A 19,041-nucleotide genomic window follows, 5' to 3' on the forward strand; every position below is an offset into this window, starting at 1 on the left:
TTAAAAAGTGCTGAGCAGTTGGGGAAGAGGGAACCAGCAAAACCTGGGCACATGACTTCTTCAAGGTATTTTTACAAGGCTCAAAACACTGTCATTTGGTCATTGGTAACAAAAATAAAGAATTTGCAGATGATATTTTATGGTCAAACTTGGGCAACTCTATTTAGGATTATGAAAGTGGGGGGGAACCCTCATCTGTATTCCCTCTCTTGATCTCCCTTCCCAGTAACAAAGGCATAAACAAAGGCATCTGTTATTTTAGTCATCTCACTTCTGAATATTAGAAGTCTTGTCCTAATTTTTACATATTTTGTGACTTCTTTTCAGGACAGTGCACTGATTCTCTGTGGGTTGGCTGTTTCATCTGTTTACAAATATATAAGATGAGCAGGTAGAACATGTGGGCATCCCAAGACTGTATCATAACTTTTGTGTAGATTGGGTAGTTTTCCCCATTTTCTACCATTTTCACCTCTCACACAAGGAAGAGGAAACCGAACATGGAAAAGCTCTGATGCTCTGGGAGTTTGTATACCTTCCCTGGGGTCCAGTACAGTCAGGGAAGTTTCTTAAATCATTGCTTCTCATTAAAGCTATATATATTTTTAAAAAGCTATATTTAAATATAAAGCATATTTTAAAAAATGTTATCAGCCCACAAATAAATGAAAATATTAAACAAGCCCACAAATAAATGAAAATATATCAATACTCAAGAAGTCACATTTTGATTTTTTAAAAGCTAACCAGAAACCCTTTACACTGTTAACACTTTTCAGTAGCTAGTAATCACAAGAAAAAAATCTGCTGGATCAGATCTTTTCAGAAGCCTGTTTGCAACTGTGTTGTCAGATGTTTCTAGGAAGGAGGTGAAACCTATATGTTTCTATAGGCTCTGCTATTGAGAGATACCATTGCTGCTGAACCTGGAAAATCTAATTAGCTGTTATGGCTAAGACATACTGAAATGCATGAACTTGTCCTTTTGAAGCTAGTGGCCATATCATAAGAGTGATATCATAAGTTATATGTTGAATGACTTTTTTGGTTTAGGCTGAACCTATTGCCAATCAATTTCCTTCGGCAACTCTATTTAGGATTATGAAAGTGGGGGGGAACCCTCATCTGTATTCCCTCTCTTGATCTCCCTTCCCAGTAACCTTAATTTATGAAGTAAAATATCTCAAAAACATTCTGTTTTGCTTGTACTAAGCCTAATCATTTGTTTATCCTTTCTGCATTTCTTATAGCCGCAATCCAGGATCGATGAGGGCTGGGCCAAACCTAAGTTCCCAAATGATGGTGACTGACCTGTCTCTGACCCTGGAGTTAAGTGTGTGCAGTTTCTCAGGATTTTATGAACTTGACATACCCTAGATCTTCAGTGCTGCCCCCATTCATAGCAGGCCAAAGTCTCAGATAGCCTAAGAAGTTATCCCATAGCTGTTCAAGATTTGAACGGACCAGCTAACCAGAAAGATTTTATCATCTGAATATTTTTATTTTAAAAACTTTCACAAATGATTTCCCTATAACATTTTTGTCATTTATTTGCATATGTTTGCTCAGTTCCCTCCACAGATCTCATCCTAACCCACTGGTAAACTAGATGTGCTCACATAAATGCAGCAAAGAGTATGAGATGAACTCTCAAAGGCTTGCTAGAAGATATGTACCTGAATAATAATTCATCTCTTAGGGAAAAGTTGAATGAATAACTAGTGAAAGGTGAAACATGTCAGAGGGAAAAAAATGGTAAAATGTTCCTCTGAAAGAAGACGGCACTATGTCAAAACAAGGGGTTGGAAGATACATATATGCCCTTATTCTATAACCCTCATGTCACATTTGCTCTGTTTACAAGTCAAAATAAGTTTAACGTTACTCCAGGCACTCTGAGGTCACTGGAGCCTGTGAAGAACCATTTGTATTCCTTTTGATGTATGCACCATCACCACCAATCAGCCAGTATGCACATTACAGAAATTGGTTCATTATGTGCAATGATATACAATGAAAAAGATGATAACTGCATTTGCTCAAGTCAAGCTGTAGTAATGATGGCAACAAAAATGTATTTTCTCCAGTAAACTGAGCAAAATTAAATGGAAATGATAAAAGAAAGTTCAATTTTTATACATAGGTGATACTATGCCTTATACTTGCTTTCAAAGCAGCATACTAGATCATGTGTGCACACACATAAACAAACAAATAAAACCCCTGAGAAGGTAATAAGGCGAGAGATATAAAATACTGCTCTTTTTTTATAACACTGATATGAAGGAAAAATGGAATGTATTGATGGGATTACATTTTTTTACCCTATTCCAAGAGCAAGAGGGGTTTTACACTTCCCAAAGGAAAGGAGCAAGGGTTTGGCATTTTCCCCTGGTTCCCTAGGTTCTATTCAGTTGTTATATACTGAAGAAAAATGTTCATTCTACATTTATGCACAAGGTCCTCCCAACTAACACATGAATAATTGCAGATTTAGGACTTGATCAAGAAAAGCAGCTGTTGGGCCCCAGCTGGCATCCTGAAGGTTGGTTCCTGCAATTACCAAATCCTGGTAAAACAAGTAGTGTCTGAAAAGCAGTAAATCTATAGCACCTCTGGCAAACCTAGCATCTCTGTCAAAAAGAATGACAGCAGATTGCCCACATCCATTGCTCAAGAAACCCTTTGAAAAACATAGCTTTTTGTGTGTGTGGAAAGGATTAAAAGTGACACCTAAATTGGTAATTGATTACATTTCTGAAATTACCTTTTACTGTATGTTGATGAAGGCACAGTTTGGACTAAACATGAAAACTTATTCTGAAACAGCTCTAGATATGTTTCATAAACCTAACTGGTAGTGTTGCCTGCATTAAATAAATATCTATGCAACAGGTAAAGTAACATATCCTATTGTCAGCCAGAACAACAACAAAAAATTGCCACAGTAAGCTATAAAAGTGCTTGTTTTTTCAAAAATAAAATTGCAATTCACAGCATTTTAAATAATGCTGTAAAATTTGCTATACAGACTACTTGCAAAAGTAATAAAAGTTCCAACTAAGGGCAATGCAAAAGGCTTAGAGTGTTACAAATAATATCATAATCTGAATAGCATTATATAAAATGCTTTGTAATGCAATTTTTGCTTTATATATTTATTTCCACATACATCAAATGAGCTTGACTGTGGCCAAATTAATTTCAGGAGTTCTAATACTGGCAAAGAAAGAAAGGCTTTAACAAAAACTTTGCACCAGTAGATTTTATAGAGCCTAATGTATATGTGTATGCCCAATCCCAAGCAAATACTGGTCACCTTACTGGTTAGTGGTTATTCTAACCAAAAATTAAACTCTATTATACTGTGCTAGAATATTTATTATTTGTTTAGCAAAGGACTATTTCTCATTGTAAGACCACTGAAGCTGAAAAAAAAAGACTTTCAAACACTTGCTGTGCCAGCACATCAGTACTCATAAGTGCTGCCTGCACCAACAATGACATTGCAAAAGCACTCTAAAATGCTGCAAGAATATCTGCAATAAAAATGGTTGGGCTCAGTTTCATACAAGTAAAGATCTACTGAACAAAGCATAGGTTAAATAGAAAATACTGTTGAAAATACTGCCATCTTGCTTTGTTCAGTCATGTGAAGAGCACACCATTGTTAATTCATGCATCTGATATTATGAGCCTACCAAATCTCTCAATAAGTCAATATCCTGAATTCTACTTGGCTGTTCACTATTATTTTATATGACTGACACTAGGCTATATAGGCTGCATTTTGTCCCAATACTCAATTTGTCACATGTAAAAAAGGTAAATCAACATGCTATGGTGATAAGCATGAGGCACTAGTGAAAACAGAATGCTAAGAAACAGCTACTGATCATTGGTTGTGCTGTCTTATTGGCAGACATGGATTTGTCAACTGTGACTGCTTTATCTTTCATTTGTAGAACTGTTTATATTCTAATCTGTGGAAAGATTACAACGTGAAGGGGACAGTCTAAGTGTCTAGAGATTAAAGAACAGCTGTATGAATTCTGAAACAGTTCAATGAATTAACCTCAGAATTTCAAGTCAACAACAATTATTTTCATATTACAGAGCTGAACAATAAAAGATGGCCAGAACAGCTATAGTCTGTCACAAAATATATATCATGTGTTACCTTGGATACAAGGCTTGCCCTGTAAGCAGCTAGCTGCTTCAGATATTCCTTTTTAGCGGCTTCAGTTTTCTTTTTGTATACCTGAAAGACAAGGAAGAGCATTAAGTCAGCATATTTGTTTCAATGTAAAGTCTCTGCTTTACATGCATAGTAATATCATACTTCTCTTCCTTCCTTCCTTTATAACCTTTTTTTGAGCAAACGAGCAGAGCAATACTTAGAAGGTACAAGTACAAAACAATGGCAGCTATGCCAGTACTACTAAGACTGATTATAAAAATTAGTGGGCGGGTGGGGGAAATCAATCCACTGACCAAAAGAATCACATTTTTAGGATTAATACTAAATGTTATAATGCCCCCATTGCTCTCAGAGGCAAGATTTTCCCTCAGTTTTCCTGTGTGGCTGAACCACCCTAGTAATGTGTTTTCTTCTTTCTTGAAGAACACTGGCTGTCCCACCCTGTCACAGTATAATATTTTGGCTGTTTGCTCAGACCAGGAACCTGAGGGAAGGACTAGAATCCAATGTATACGGCATTTGAGACATTTTTATATTCCACATTGACAAAACATTTTATTTAACATAGAGGAGAAAGGTCAGGTAAAGTTTCTGAGGCAACTCAATATAGGTAACTCTGAGGTAAAACCAGTACATGCACAGACTTTAGTTCTAATGTTTTAGGCCAATGAGAATTTCTTAAGCTTTTCACAGTGACTTAAATCTTTACGTCGAGAGGCTTTTGTTCCAGTGTTTCCCCCAAACAATTATTTGAGCAATCTCTAACTCTTTTGGTTTCCAAAAAGCTGGTACACTCTTTCCAGTATCCAAACCTCTTCTCTTGAAACACCAGTACTCATCTTGCAATTTTTAACTGACTTTTAATGTCTCCAAAGGCAGTTTTTAACCACACCAGACCAGGGATCTCTGCGCTCTTCAGAGCTAACTCTATTTGGCTGGATAGGGAATTTTCTTCTCTTTAGAAAATCTACCCCCTTTTTTGGCCTGAATGGGAATCTCCGCCTGCTTCCCAGACTTCCTTGCCAACCTTTCCCCAGTTCTCTTTTTTGCGTCAAACTGCTTCTAGTCAGAGCTGAATTCCAAAACTGTCAGTACTCAACTCTTCTCAGCTGAAATCAGACTGGATTTTCCTAAGCCTCCAGTTCAGAAGTCTTTCTCCACTCAGCTGATGCTAACTAATCAACTCTCTTGGAATAGCCTGTCACTCAAGGCTCTCTGGCTCTGTGAAGAATTAACCCTTCACAGTCCTTTATCTGCTTACACAACAATTCTAAGCTTTTAAAAGTGCAATCCATCACACATGCATATTTTAGAATCAAGCTTTCAGAAGGACCAATTGTTTTTACACCAAGCCAGTTCTTGCAATGCTCAGATTAATACTTCACAGCATAGAAATATTTTCTGCATGGGAGAATGTCCATGCAGAGACCACAAACATGAAGGTCATGTGGGGTGCAATATAGGTGGCCATGTGGTTCACCGTGATGGCCTGATCACTTGCATCTCCATGCCACTGCGGCTGTTCCAGGCAGTGGCTAGCTCTGGCACAGAGAAACTATCGACAAACTATTGATAGGTTTCCCACATGAATCTGGCGTTTGTAGGGCCATGAACTGCACAAACCAGTTTGGTTCATAAATGGGCCCCCTGGCTAGATTCAGGTTTAGTTCATGTCCATCCCTACTGTTCAGCCCTGAGAGATATATTGGTATGAATTTGTGACTACCTTGTGTTTCAATTTTCTCTGGAAGCTTCTCTGATTGAGGACTGGCACTCTTAGGTCATCAAGGGAATGTCCTGGAATATTAAAATGTTCTTCCAATGATTTTTGAGATCTGTGGTTTTTAATGTTGTCCACTTTCTGACTTGGATCGAAGAACTCTACAATCTGTATCTGACAAATCAGGTTTTGACTCTCAAAAGCATGTAACCCAAAAATCTTATTGGTCTCTGGACTCGAATCTAACTGTTCTACTACAGACCAACATGCCTACTCTCTGAAACTGCTGTAACACAAGAGAATTTAACCAAATCATCATCCAAATTAATGCTTAAATTATACACAGCTATGCTGAAGTTGATTTTCACTTAGTGAGGTTACTTAGTTATAATTGCTGCTGGCTTGATACTACCAATAAGTAAGAGAAATACAGTGCATTCTGCATAATAGGACAAGGTTAACAAACTATTAATTATAATGGTACGCTGCTCTCCAGTTCCCTGGGCTGGTGTCTTTTGTAATATATTTAATAATATACAATACCGGGGATTTTTTTGAGCAGGAACGCTTAGGAACACAGTTCCGACTGGCTTGGTTTCAGGGTGTGTGACCTAATATGCAAATGAGTTCCCATTGGGTTTGTTCTACAAAAACCCTTATGTGAAACAATGCTGATGTCAGGGGTGTGCGGCCTAATATGCAAATGAGTTCCTGCTGGGCTTTTTCCTACCAAAAAAGGTTTGTACAATAGTATTAGTTTTGATTCAAGATGGCTTACAATCATAGTTAAAACATTCCCAGTTAAAACCAAAGATAAAATAGGAAACTTCAAATACCTCTAACTTTAAAGATGCCTGCCATTTAATGCCCCTGCAAAGCCCTGGGAAACAGTCAGGTCTTGCAGTGACTCCTGAAGACCTGACATTCTGGGTCAGATTGGTGGTTACAGTTAGGAATGGGCACTGACAAATTTTGGCTGGTTAGTCGTTTGTGTATGGAAATTTGTGGCAGGTCAATCAACACAAATTTTCCATGAACTTTCAAGCAGTTTGTGGAGCTTTGTGCCTGCCAGTTCATGAATGGATACATTTCCAGACTACTCAAACAAATGGTTATCAAACTTCAAAGCAACAGGGGTGTGGAATTCTCCAGCCTTGGAAACAACACTGTTATTAGTTTCAAACAAGTCAAATCAGTTTCAAGAGGGTTCCTCCCCCTTTGCAAAGGTTCCTTTGTGTTCACTTCTCATTGTCTTGTGCAAAGCTTGCAAAATCTAATCCTTTTACTAGAATTTGTTACTCCAAGGGCCTGTACAGACGCACAATTTAATCAGTTGTCACTGATGTTTCCTACTGGATTAAAAGTGGCTGATCAGACAGCAACATCTGCCTCCCAGTAGTCAATTGTTGTTGCTGCCCCCCCAATCTTTCTCTAAATTTTGTTACCTGCCCTTTTGTGGTGTTGTTTGAGTTGTCCGGTTTCACCTCATGATTTTTTCTGTCTGGATAGTTCTTGACCAACTTCCAGATGTCTGAAGGCTGTTCCAGAGCAAAAGGAGCCTCAGACATCTGGTTTACTGTCGCCAAATTTTTTACCACTTCGTGATATGCATATAACCGCATAACCAATAATGTTTTCTGATCTATGTAATGTGCATTATGTGGTTATGCACATAATAGTGGGGGGGGGGGAAGAGAACTGCATGGTGCCGTTGTGTGGACGGCAGAAGACAGTTTCTCTGCGGAGTGATTTGAATTGAAGTATGGCAGTCTGATCGATAATGTCCGTAACAAAGATATTTGGAACAGAACTGGAACAGTTTAACACGGACTCAACATGCTGTGTGAATAGGGCCAAAGTTTTGATATCAGTCCTTTTAAAGCTTGCAATGCCAGTGGCACTATGTTCTGCTGGGAATTCTGCACACTGCAACTGGTTGTGCTGGGTTTGAAAAAAAAATGCCCCCCCTTCAGTTTGTAGTGCATGGATTCTCTGCTTTGACCTTAGTCCTGTTGGATTTTCAGTGGCACTGGCTCAGCTGAGCCTGCAAAAATGCCACCTACTTTCAATTTCTACTGCAGAGATTGTCTGAGACTTTGATCCTGTTCTGCGGAGCTTCTATTGCCCTTATTTGGGGTGCCATGACTCTGACCCCATAAATCCAATCCTCACCAAACTTGGAAGGCAGGTAGAGGAGAGTCAGCTGGAGGAGCCCTGAACTGGAGAACCACAGGGGCATTCTGCTACATCATGAACCTCACAAAGAGAACTAGTTTGTTTAGCTCTTAAAAGTTTGCGCTGGTTTGTGGTTTGGAAACTGGGCACACGATGAACCATGAACCATCACAAACAATATTTTCCTGGTTTGTGCCCATGCCTAGTTACAGTATCCATTTCATCATGTCAGAGTAAATGTAAATAATAAGTTTAGCTTTAAACTGATCTGTAGACCCAATCAAGTGAATGAATCATTTGACTTTTAAAATTTAAATTATTATATGTACTTGTGGTTTTATTCCCCCCCTCCACAGTTTAAGAATCAATAAAACATTCCTGCATGCTCTCACTCAGCTCCTAAGGATAATCACCTTAAAATATCTATTACAACTTTTAAATTACCAGGATTACGTAATGTTGTATTAACAGATACATCAATTCAATGTTGTTAATTTTTAAAAACAATGCATCTTTAGAAACTAAATATTCTGTGGGAAAATAAATCATGGAAATGGAGCCAATGCATATTCAGCTTATATGTGTGCAGGTGCTATACGCACAGGCGTCTGAATGTGTGTGAGCGGGGGCAGGGATCATTTCATAGAAAAAGAGGTGCCAGAGCTCATTAGCACAACTTATTTGCATATGCCACACACAACCCTGATATCACCGGAAGGTGTACTAAATTATATCAGCTCAGCATCTACCTTAAAATGTTTCTTGAATTATAATTGTCATAATAAAACCTTACCCATCATACTTTTTCAATTACTTTCTCCTATGTGGCCACAGTGACATGAAGAAGCTTTCCATCTGTCTGCTTTATATGTTTTGGTTATCCTGCCCCCCCCCCCTTTTTGAGGGGAAAAATATTAGAAAGTTTGTCAAATCTTGGAGTTCAGCAAAATTTTCACAAGGGGGTTTGAACAATGGAGCCCAAATGCAAGGTTTTTTTTGGGGGGGAGGGGCGAAGAGAGAAAGAGCGCAAAAAAAAATTGTAGCGGTTCCAGAGCTCCATTCCTGTGAGCTCCTGCCCCAAATGAGGCCTGAGTGGGGATAAAGCAGACATGGTCAGTGATGAGAGAGGGCCAAAATATTTCTTTCCACTTCCCTCTATAGACTCTCACCTATGAGGCAGCTATCCTGCAACAGATCTACACAGGGAGTGTCACTGAATTTCAAAGTGCTTCACTTTCCAACAATTGGCTGCTTCTCCTCTCTAACAAATAGTTATGCTTTCTACTCAGCTAGAGGAATGATACTTCTCCCCAAACTTGAATAGGTATCATATTCAAGACCAGAACTCAGAAGACTAACAATTACCTCCCACTGAACTGTTAAAAAATTAACTTTGGACAATGCTCTGACTCCAATCAGGAGCAATTTTAGTGATAGATCTATTTACAATAACCAGATAATATAGTCACAATTATACATAAGAAATTCAGCTCTAGTCATAGGCTTTTGAAGGGGAGACCCCTGAATAATTAATGAATACCTCTATAATAATAATAAATGAAAATATGTTTTTTGTGCCTTCAGAAGAGAATGTCTGATGCAATATTTGAAGCAGCTGTAACTGTTAAAACCGACAGGCTAAGGGTGGAATCCAAGGTTGTAAAATAGATAACAGACAGGGGCCCCGCAGAGAAGGAGCATCTTGCTGAAAGCTGATAGCAGACTCATACAGGAAGGTGGGGCATTTGAATAGATAAGCAGAGACACACTGGAAAACTACCAGGGAGAAGGGGGAGGGGGGAAGTGAATCAGATAACGTGTAAAGGGCCAGCCTGCAGGCTTGCTTTTGCTTAAAACGGATGGTTTGAGAAGTGTGTGGGGTTCATTATTTTTGGGAGCCTTGCTGCTCAAATGAACCTTGCTATTGGTGCCAAACAGTAAAATACCTCGTTTTCAATCAGTAAGTGTGTGGCCTCGTTATTTCCCTGCTACACTTTCTGGTGGGAAAAAACCTACCCACCCACCCACCCACCCACAGCTGCTTACAATATGATAGAGAACATAAATTTGTTAATATAGAAAGTTGCTCAAGTCCTAAAGTATAGTTAGTCTCTACCTATAGTTGTTTCTACCTCTGGCTCATCACTTCTTCCTCACAAACCAGCATCTAGTTGAGACCCATGAGCCATCATGGCAGGTCTTTAAGCGCTAAGGACATGGAGTGAGTTTCACTTCTTGAAAGAAGGCAAAGATGGAATAGAAAATATGAGACTGAAAGAATGTTTGTGATTCATGTTTGCCCAACGTAACTGAAGATGAAATTACAAGGATGGTTGAAAATCAGTCCTATTGACATTATACTATAATGTTCACCACACATGCTTTGGGAAAGGCACACTTTCTGCATTTTTAAAGCTGATCTCTATTGGTCATCATGTTCCAAAGTTAAATCAGAGTAGTTGTATCTGAGAGCATGCACATATAACTTCCAAGCATATTTTCAGACTGCAGAATTGTTCATGACAAGTGGCGCCATGTTATTTTCATGAAATGTTCTTTATTCCTTTAACGCTGTGTTTTCAAGAGCATGCAGGTCCTTCTGATCTCTGCTGGGAAAACCCAGAGGTTGCTTAAAAGGATTAAAGATTTTGCGTCCCAGGGAAACATAAGATCATAACAGAGAAACAGGCATCCTAGGATACTAAAGCTGTAAATATCGAGAGGAATAAAAATAACAGATTGGTTCTAGCTGTGCAACGGCATGCATGCATTCTTTTGTAATTTCTTCAGATTACAAAACTGAGCTCATTTTGTTTCAGAACGGATTTATAACAAGTTACATTTCTGAGTTGATTGTTTGTGGTTATTGTTAAAACGTATTGTTTGTTTCAAGGAAATGAAACACCCATTAGTTGACAGTTTCTTCCCTAGCAGCTAAAATTAAATTTGCCTGACATGAAAGAACAGGCAAAAATGCAAATTTCACTCTCCGTTTGGATACATCTGCATAATTTTTGTTGTTTTATTTTTTTTAAAGAACACAGTACAAATAAAACATTGTAGAGATTTATTCCTGCCATTTCTCATTTCATAAAACCAATCAATTGTTGTTCTATTCAATGTTGCATACCAGCATTATTGCTGCACCCTATCATGCATGTTCTTTATTCCTTTAACACTGTGTTTTCATAAGTAGCTGGATGTAAAATAACTGCATGATGTCATACAAATATTATACAGTTTTTCACGTCCAGCTACTTATGGTATTTGCCACTATGCACTACTAAGCACTTTCCATCTTACTTTGAAATTGTGTTGCAAGAAAACTAGCATGAGTCTTGCAGGTTAATCCACCAAGTGATTCCTTGATAGGAGAACATTATGATTAAACTGGGGCACTCTCACAGGGTATCAATTACTGAAAACAATAGAAAAATATGAATTTAGAAAAAGTAAACCAGACTTTTCAATTTTATAAACAAATTGTTATATAATATTGAGCAACCCTTAAAATACCCTAGTTTAAAATGAAATTTGATTAAAGCCCACACTCCTGATTTCCCAAAATGGAATCTATGACTCCTTACTAAAGACAGTGATTTTTTTCAGATTTAGTTATCATTCTATGATTTTCCTCTTATAAATGTGCCTTGATCTTCAGGCTCTCACGTCCTTCTCCCAACATGTGCAGCAACCTAGTAAAGCTTTGTGTTGTTGTGGGTAACCTGAATCTCTGAGTGTGTGACTGGTTCAAGGTCACCTAGTGTGCTTCCTTGGCAGAGTGGGGATTTGAACCTTGGTCTCCCAGGCCCTAGTCTGACACTCAAACCACAATACTGAACTGGCTTGCCTTGGGATAGATTCCGCATCTCAGCCATATGCTTTCTACAGTTGCCAAATATAATAGCATTCATGCATAAATGCAGATACTTGAATCAATTTAATAGAAAAATAGGTGAGATATGTTTTCAAACACCATTTATCTGTGTGAAAATGTCTAATTTGCAACAGCAAAAGACACATCATTGGAATTGGGTGCTATTAATGTGCATAAATATGCCAACACAACCAGGGTTACCAATCCCCAGGTGGGGGGGCAGGGGATCCCCCGGTTTGGAGGCCCTCCCCCCACTTCAGGGTCATCAGAAAGTGGGGAAAGGGTAAGGGAAATGTCTGCTGGGAACTCTAATACAGATCAGAGATTGTTGTCTTCCATGCTGCTACTAAAGAGAGAGAAAGAGGACTGCACTCCTAGGCCAAATTACGGTTTCGTTCTTTGTTCCTTCATCACCCTGATCTCTCCATGACCATAATTTCATGGAGCCACGAAGAAATACTTTTGCTTTCTCATCAACACATTTCTTTTTTGCTCTGCACTGGGCAAAAAAGAAATGCATTGATCCGAAAGCAAACGTATTTATCTGTGGCTCTATGATATGATGGTTATGGAGAGATCAGGCTGATGAAGGGACAAGGGATGAAACTGTAATTTGACCTAGGAGTATGGTCCCCTTTCTCCCTCCAGTGGAATTTTTTTTTATTCCTTGCTAGCAGCATAGAAGACAACAGGACATAGAGACGTGCACAGGAAGTGGGCTTTGCCCTATATATGGAGTTGTGTAGACCTTTTCACCGTTAGACTTCTTTTGTGATTGCGTTTTGTAACCAGCTGCTATTCTGGGAGCATTACTGTTTGTTTAAAAGTTAAGTCTTTGTCACTAATATATCTTTGTACACACTTTGGTGTGATAATATTTCTGGTGTTGATTGTATTGTTCCATGTTTACACACCGGAACCTGTTGAATTTATATTTTTATCTTCATCCCAATATTTGGCTTTTATTGGCACAGCTCACTCAGTTGGGTCGTGGTGGTTGTGTGACTCAACAAGTGAACTGAACACATTTAAAGTTCAAATGCCTTCTGGCCACTTGCTGAGCCAGGCTGTGGCCACCATGGGCACAACTTAGTGAGTGGAATTCTATTATACCCTATGAGGATGGTCCTTCCTTCTTCTTCCTTCCCCCTTTATACTGCATTGTTTACTAGATGTATTTTACTGTCTGTACATCAGCATTCTACAATTGTGAAATTCAACTTATGTGAATTTCACAATTGGAGAATAGTTTCTAATTTATTGTTCTTCAATTTGTGTTATCCAGTTTAATTGCATTGTTCGATGTTATGTTGTATATTTATTTGTGTTATATCTTATAACTCTGCAATTCATCTTGAGTCTCTACTGAAGTAAATAAATAAAATCATATCCATGGAACAGGTAGCTCATCAGATGCTACAGAGTAGCTTATGCTACTCCTAGAAAACCCAGGAAATAATTATGAAAAGATCCGTACTAAGCTTTTAATTTTTTATTTTATTTTATAGGCTTTCCCCCTGTGCTGCTTAGCTAATGATTTCAGTTATGGTGCTTCATCTGTCTGAGGCAGTGGGGGGCATTGAGATATTTTTCATTACTCATTGGAGTAGCTCTCATTAAAAAAGAAAGGTTGCCAATCCTTAGCCTAAGGATACCTAAGCATTTGTGGCTGCTTTCCCTAATACATCATCTTCATAATGCTGAGCACTTTCCTTGTTTATCCTAATATATAATTTCCCTGAATTCTTTGTCTCTTATCCTTAAGTTCTAGACACACTTCGTAGCCAATATTTTAGTGCTCCTGACAGACCAAGCACAGGAGTATTCTACAATGTGCCACATTATCCCTTTTACATCTACAGGGAAGAGGGTCAACATGTACCATGTATTTGGCTGTGCCAAATCTGGCTTCTTTAGATTCAAACATTCATAACAAATTAGCACATATTGTTATTATAGGCCATGCAGATGTGCTGAACAATAAATAAAGTTAAGAAAATCAAATAAGTTAGTAGAACAAAGGTTGTCAGCAATGGCAGCCAAAAGTGACTTTTCAGAATACCAGGAAACACTGGATGTTCTTTTCCCACACATTTGGGTACTATTTGTACTTGTATTCCTGTACCTACCCCAAGGCCAGCGCGTGGGAGTAGGCCAGGTAGGTGGCCGCCTCGGGCACCACCTGGCCGTGGGGACGGAGGGCGGGAGCAGGCCCCCCATCCCCGTGCCAACGAAGCTGGCTGGGAAGTGGCCGCCTGCATGCTACTTCATCCGTTCTGATTTGGAACGGAGGCAGAAGCACGCAGGCGGTGCTTCCCAGCCAGCCGAGTCCGTCTGAAGGGGAGGGGGGAGTGAGCTGGGCTAGGGGCTGCCTACTGCAGTCCCAAATGCTCCACAAATTCCTGTCAGACAGGGCCCCTAGGAGCAGAATTTGGGGGACATTTGGGGCTGCAACAGGACAGAGAGGTGAGAAAGTTGTGTTTCATGAGACCTAAAGTCCTTATCTGCAAATTAGCTTCCCTAAGGCCAACTAGCTAATCTTTGGGACTCATAATTACAAAATATCCTAAGGCTGTTTTTAAAAAGGGCTAAACTTCAGTGTTCTTGAGCAACAGTTCTAGAACTATCTGTCCTTCTGAAGTGACATCCATTAATTCATCTAACTAAAGATCCAACTTGCAATTGATGATCTGTTTTCATCATAGCACACCTTCTAGAAAAGCAAATACTCTATCCTTCCACATCAATAGCCTCAAAACTTATGTGGTCCTATGATACTGCACATGTAAAATCACTGGGTAAAATTCCTTTGAAGACCAAAGTCTGTGATTCCTACAATCAGACTAGGCCATAATAATCTACAGCAGGGGTAGCCAGCGATAGCTCTCCAGATGTTTTTTGCCTACAACTCCCATCAGCCCCAGCCAGCATGGCCAATGGCTGGGGTTGATGGAAGTTGTAGGCAAAAAACATCTGGAGAGCTACCGTTGGCCACCCCTGATCTACAGACTTCAGAGCAGATATGCGAAGTAACAAGTATAAGCACTGCTGAGATCTGTTCTTCAGATGGTCCCATAGTTTTTACAAGGTTTGATCAGAATAATTGTTTTACAAGAAAGACAGAGAGGCATGAATATAGGGAGAGCTTCACAAAATGTACAAAAAACAATGTTTTTTATTATGGCCCACTTTGCTTCAGGTGAAAGGCTTCCTTGGGTTAATGAATGCATTTCATAGAAAGAGCTGCATTAAGCAATCACACTAGATGCAGAAATAATTTCTAAAACAGCTAAGAGGGAACTAACCAAGAGGCATCTCCTAAGAAATATATTCAGTTATTCCTGAAAAAGAGTGCCTTAGAACTTGTTGGGTTACAATGAACACCACTGTCTTTGTGCTCTGTTTTGTTTAAATAACAAATAGTTTATCACTGTGATGTGAACACTGATTTTTTTTTAAATGCCAAGGATTTTGTGCTGACAACTTTAGTGTCAATGCATATTCCACCCATCTCCCACTCATACCTCTACAGCCATTTTACCGCACACTCAACGTGGACATATTACATATGCATTAAGGGGATCTATATTATTTGTGCATAAAGTAGGTAGTTGTCTGTTAAACGGAGAATTCATATAATGGCCTCTCAATGTGTTAAATGCTCCACAGATCCATTCAAGAAACATATTCAGCATACCAACTTGGCCATTATGTAAGTAACAAGTTGCAACATGTCTTTTGTCTCCCTAAAATCCATAGATTTTATTTATGAAAATATGTGAAACAAATTATTACTTTACTTGAAACCCCTGACTCTTCCTGGAGTGTTGCAAAACATTCAAGTGCAGCCAACACTCACTGTGTTTATGCTCTTTCAAAAGCATGCAGTTCCATAAAAATAGCTCAAAAATATCAGCTATATAAAAATACACATTACTTGATAAAGGAAAAGGAAAGGAAAGGTTCCCTGTGCAAGCACCAGTCATTTCCGACTCTGGGGTGATGCTGCTTTCACGTCGTTTTCACGGCAGACCTTTTTACGGGGTGGTTTGCCATTGCCTTCCCCGGTCATTACACTTTCCCCCCAGCAAGCTGGGTACTCATTTTACCGACCTCGGAAGAATGGAAGGCTGAGTCAACCTCAAGCCGGCTACCTGAACCAGCTTCCGCTGGAATCGAACTCAGGTTGTTAGCAGAGGGCTCCAACTGCAGTACTGCAGCTTTACCACTCTGCGCCACGGGAATCTCTTGATTACTTGATAACAGATAATTAAATTTATCACTGTTTGCTTTTAAATACCCGGCATATTTAAGCCAACAGTAGTCTGATCCAGGACTAGTCCAGGTCCAGCCCAGCAGTTTCCTAGAGAACACAGCATGAATGCATACTGATGACATATTAGAAATAATTATTCCTATAATGTAACATTTCCATGTTAAATGCATTAAAGGATGTAACATTACTATTTCTGGTGCAATTTTAATCATTATGACAAATCAGCATGTAATGCTTAAAAAAAGATTTATTTTTATGTTTAAGGGTTTTGTTTAACTTATTTAAAAATAAAAAAATGCAAGGGTAATTGTAATAATCCATTCTTTGCTGTACTTCGCGATATCAAGACGAAATCCACTATGGACTATAATTAATCTGGTGAACTGTACAGTGATTTAAAATCAGGTTTCTCTGTTAGTTTACCATTGCCCTACAATGTTCAACGCATTTCAGTAATGCTGAAATAAGTATTGGATAAAGACAAATAACTATCACAGTATGGCATTATGTACATATCCATAAATATATGTATACTAAATACTGTAAGCACATATACATTCCTGGATTACCTTCTCAGTTATTAAAACTATATAAAGGAAAATGTCCAATATATACTAATTTCAGATCCTGGCTGCCACTGCAAATTCCCTCCTCTGAAACTCTTTTGGAAGGTTAAAAGTTTCATCTATGCTTCTTTCTTTCTTTTGGCTTGGGCATTCTCCACTGTCATATAAGACACAGTTCATGTGCAGAGTGAGAGAAAACTGAAAATATCTCATTGGCAGACATTTATAGTCATTAGGACATGTACCAAATCTCAATATTCTGTTATAGAAGTACCTTAATCATTTTGATTTCCTACCAGTAACTGAGTGAAGACCATGAATCTCCTTGTTCTTAAGAAAATTGCTGGGAATTATCTCACCAGAGCAGCAATGCCAAATTTTCCTACTATAATTTCAAAGATCCTTGAAAAGAGTAAGTGCAAAAAATATGAATGGAAAGATCACTGGAAAAATACTGACAAACAGGACTGTTTGGGGACCAAAATGTTTTCAATGCCAACTTCTCCATGAAAACGTAACCCATAAATCTTTTCTATAAAAATTCCACTCTTCTGGAAAAGCTCTTGCCTCACTTAAGCTTGTGGAGAGAATTCATGTGTTTCTCTATATGGTATGTACTTAAGCATAGCTTAAACACAGCTGGAAGGTGCCAGTGTAGGCAAAAATTATTCCTACTACAATGATACCATTCTAAAAAAAATAGATGGAAGGAAATACAGCCTTTAAAAAAAAAAAAAGACAGGCAAAAATTATCTTCCGTAGGCAAATTAATTAAAGCTAGTTGAGGCAACAATGTGGTTTGTGGTGAAATAGATAGGGTCCTTTGAATCAACAGACAGGGCAAATTGCAAGTATTAAAGCAAGAGAGTGCTTTTGATGAAATTCTGGTTGTGAGATTTGTAATCATCTACATTTTGAGTGCCAGTGTTTGGAAGTACCAAGACACAACAGCCGTTACATAAAAATAGCTACCGTAAATTTGCTATGTAAACTAGAAACTTCTTTCATATCTGCCACAAAGAGTTGAGACAGAATGTTTGATAGAAACATTTGAAAAGAAATCAGATTATACACTTTCAGTCTAGGAATGCTGAATGGGAACAATATTTGGCTTACAAAGAACATTTGAATGGCTGATAATATAAATATACAGACGCACTGTACTATCAAGATATATATTTTAACAACCTATGTGTGTTCGTATTCATTAAGAGCAACTGCATTTGGAGTAGTAGAAAGCAATGAAGGAGCTACATGTCTAAAAGTAATCTTCTATTTTGAAAAAGGTGTGCTTCTCAAACAGAAGGGGAAAAAATAAGATGATGATGTAAAAATAAGAAAGTGAAAATAATGGGAATAATAGGGAATAATGGGAAACGGTCATCTTGTTACATCAACAAAGGCTTCTTTTTCAGAAAAATTGGTGTAACAACCAAGAAATATATGGGGTTGCCAATCCCAAGGTGGGAGCAGGGGATCCCCCAGCTTGGCAGACCTCCCCCTGCTTCAGGGTCATCAGAAGGTGGGGGGAGGGAAATGTCTTCTGGGCACTCCATTATTCCCTATGGAGATTGATTCCCATAGGGTAAATGGAAAATTGATCTGTGGGTAACTGGGGCTGTAGGGGGGCTGTTTTTTGAAGTAGATACATCAATTTTTCAGCAAAGCATCTGGTGCCTCTCCTCAAAACACCCCTCCAAGTTTCAAAAAATTGGACCAGGGGATCCAATTCTAAGAGCTCCCAAATAAGGTGCCCCTATCCTTCATTATTCCAAATGGAGGGAAGGCATTTAAAAGGCGTGCTGTCCCTTTAAATGTGATGTCCAGCACTCCCTTTGGAGTTCAATTGTGCTTGTCATTACCCTTGCTTCTGATTTCACCCCCAAAGTCTCCTGGCTCCACCCCAAAGTCCCCAGATATTTCTGAGTCGGATCTGGCAACCTTAGAAGTATAGCTTGTATATTCGTTTTCTGGTCTTTTGAAACAGTCCACAAAATCAACTTTCAAATCAAGTTTTTGCTAAATTAAAACAGAGGTTATATTAATGGATTCTCCCCCATGCATAAAAAATGAGGGGTTTTTAATGTTTATAAGCAAGGGAAAAAGCTTATTAAGCAAGACTAGCTTTAAGGAAAACAGACATATTCAGTTATATTAAAATGTAAGCTTCTGAAAGGAGAACTGAAACACATACTTTTTAAAAATTCCATTCATTTATTCAATTTA

The 19,041-nt window shown here is 38.6% G+C and overlaps 1 protein-coding gene across 1 annotated transcript in view; it reads right to left on the reverse strand.

Moving 5' to 3' along the window:
* The window catches only part of TOX (thymocyte selection associated high mobility group box), a 417,402-nt gene that overhangs the window by 29,628 nt on the left and 368,733 nt on the right, over positions 1–19,041 (reverse strand). The window contains exon 6 of the mRNA XM_060243743.1: positions 4,181–4,261. Coding sequence (XP_060099726.1) covers positions 4,181–4,261 — 81 coding nt within the window. The remainder of the gene's footprint in view (positions 1–4,180; positions 4,262–19,041) is intronic.

Source organism: Heteronotia binoei, chromosome 7 (assembly GCF_032191835.1).
Source record: "Heteronotia binoei isolate CCM8104 ecotype False Entrance Well chromosome 7, APGP_CSIRO_Hbin_v1, whole genome shotgun sequence".
In the NCBI taxonomy this organism is placed as follows: Eukaryota; Metazoa; Chordata; class Lepidosauria; order Squamata; family Gekkonidae; genus Heteronotia; species Heteronotia binoei.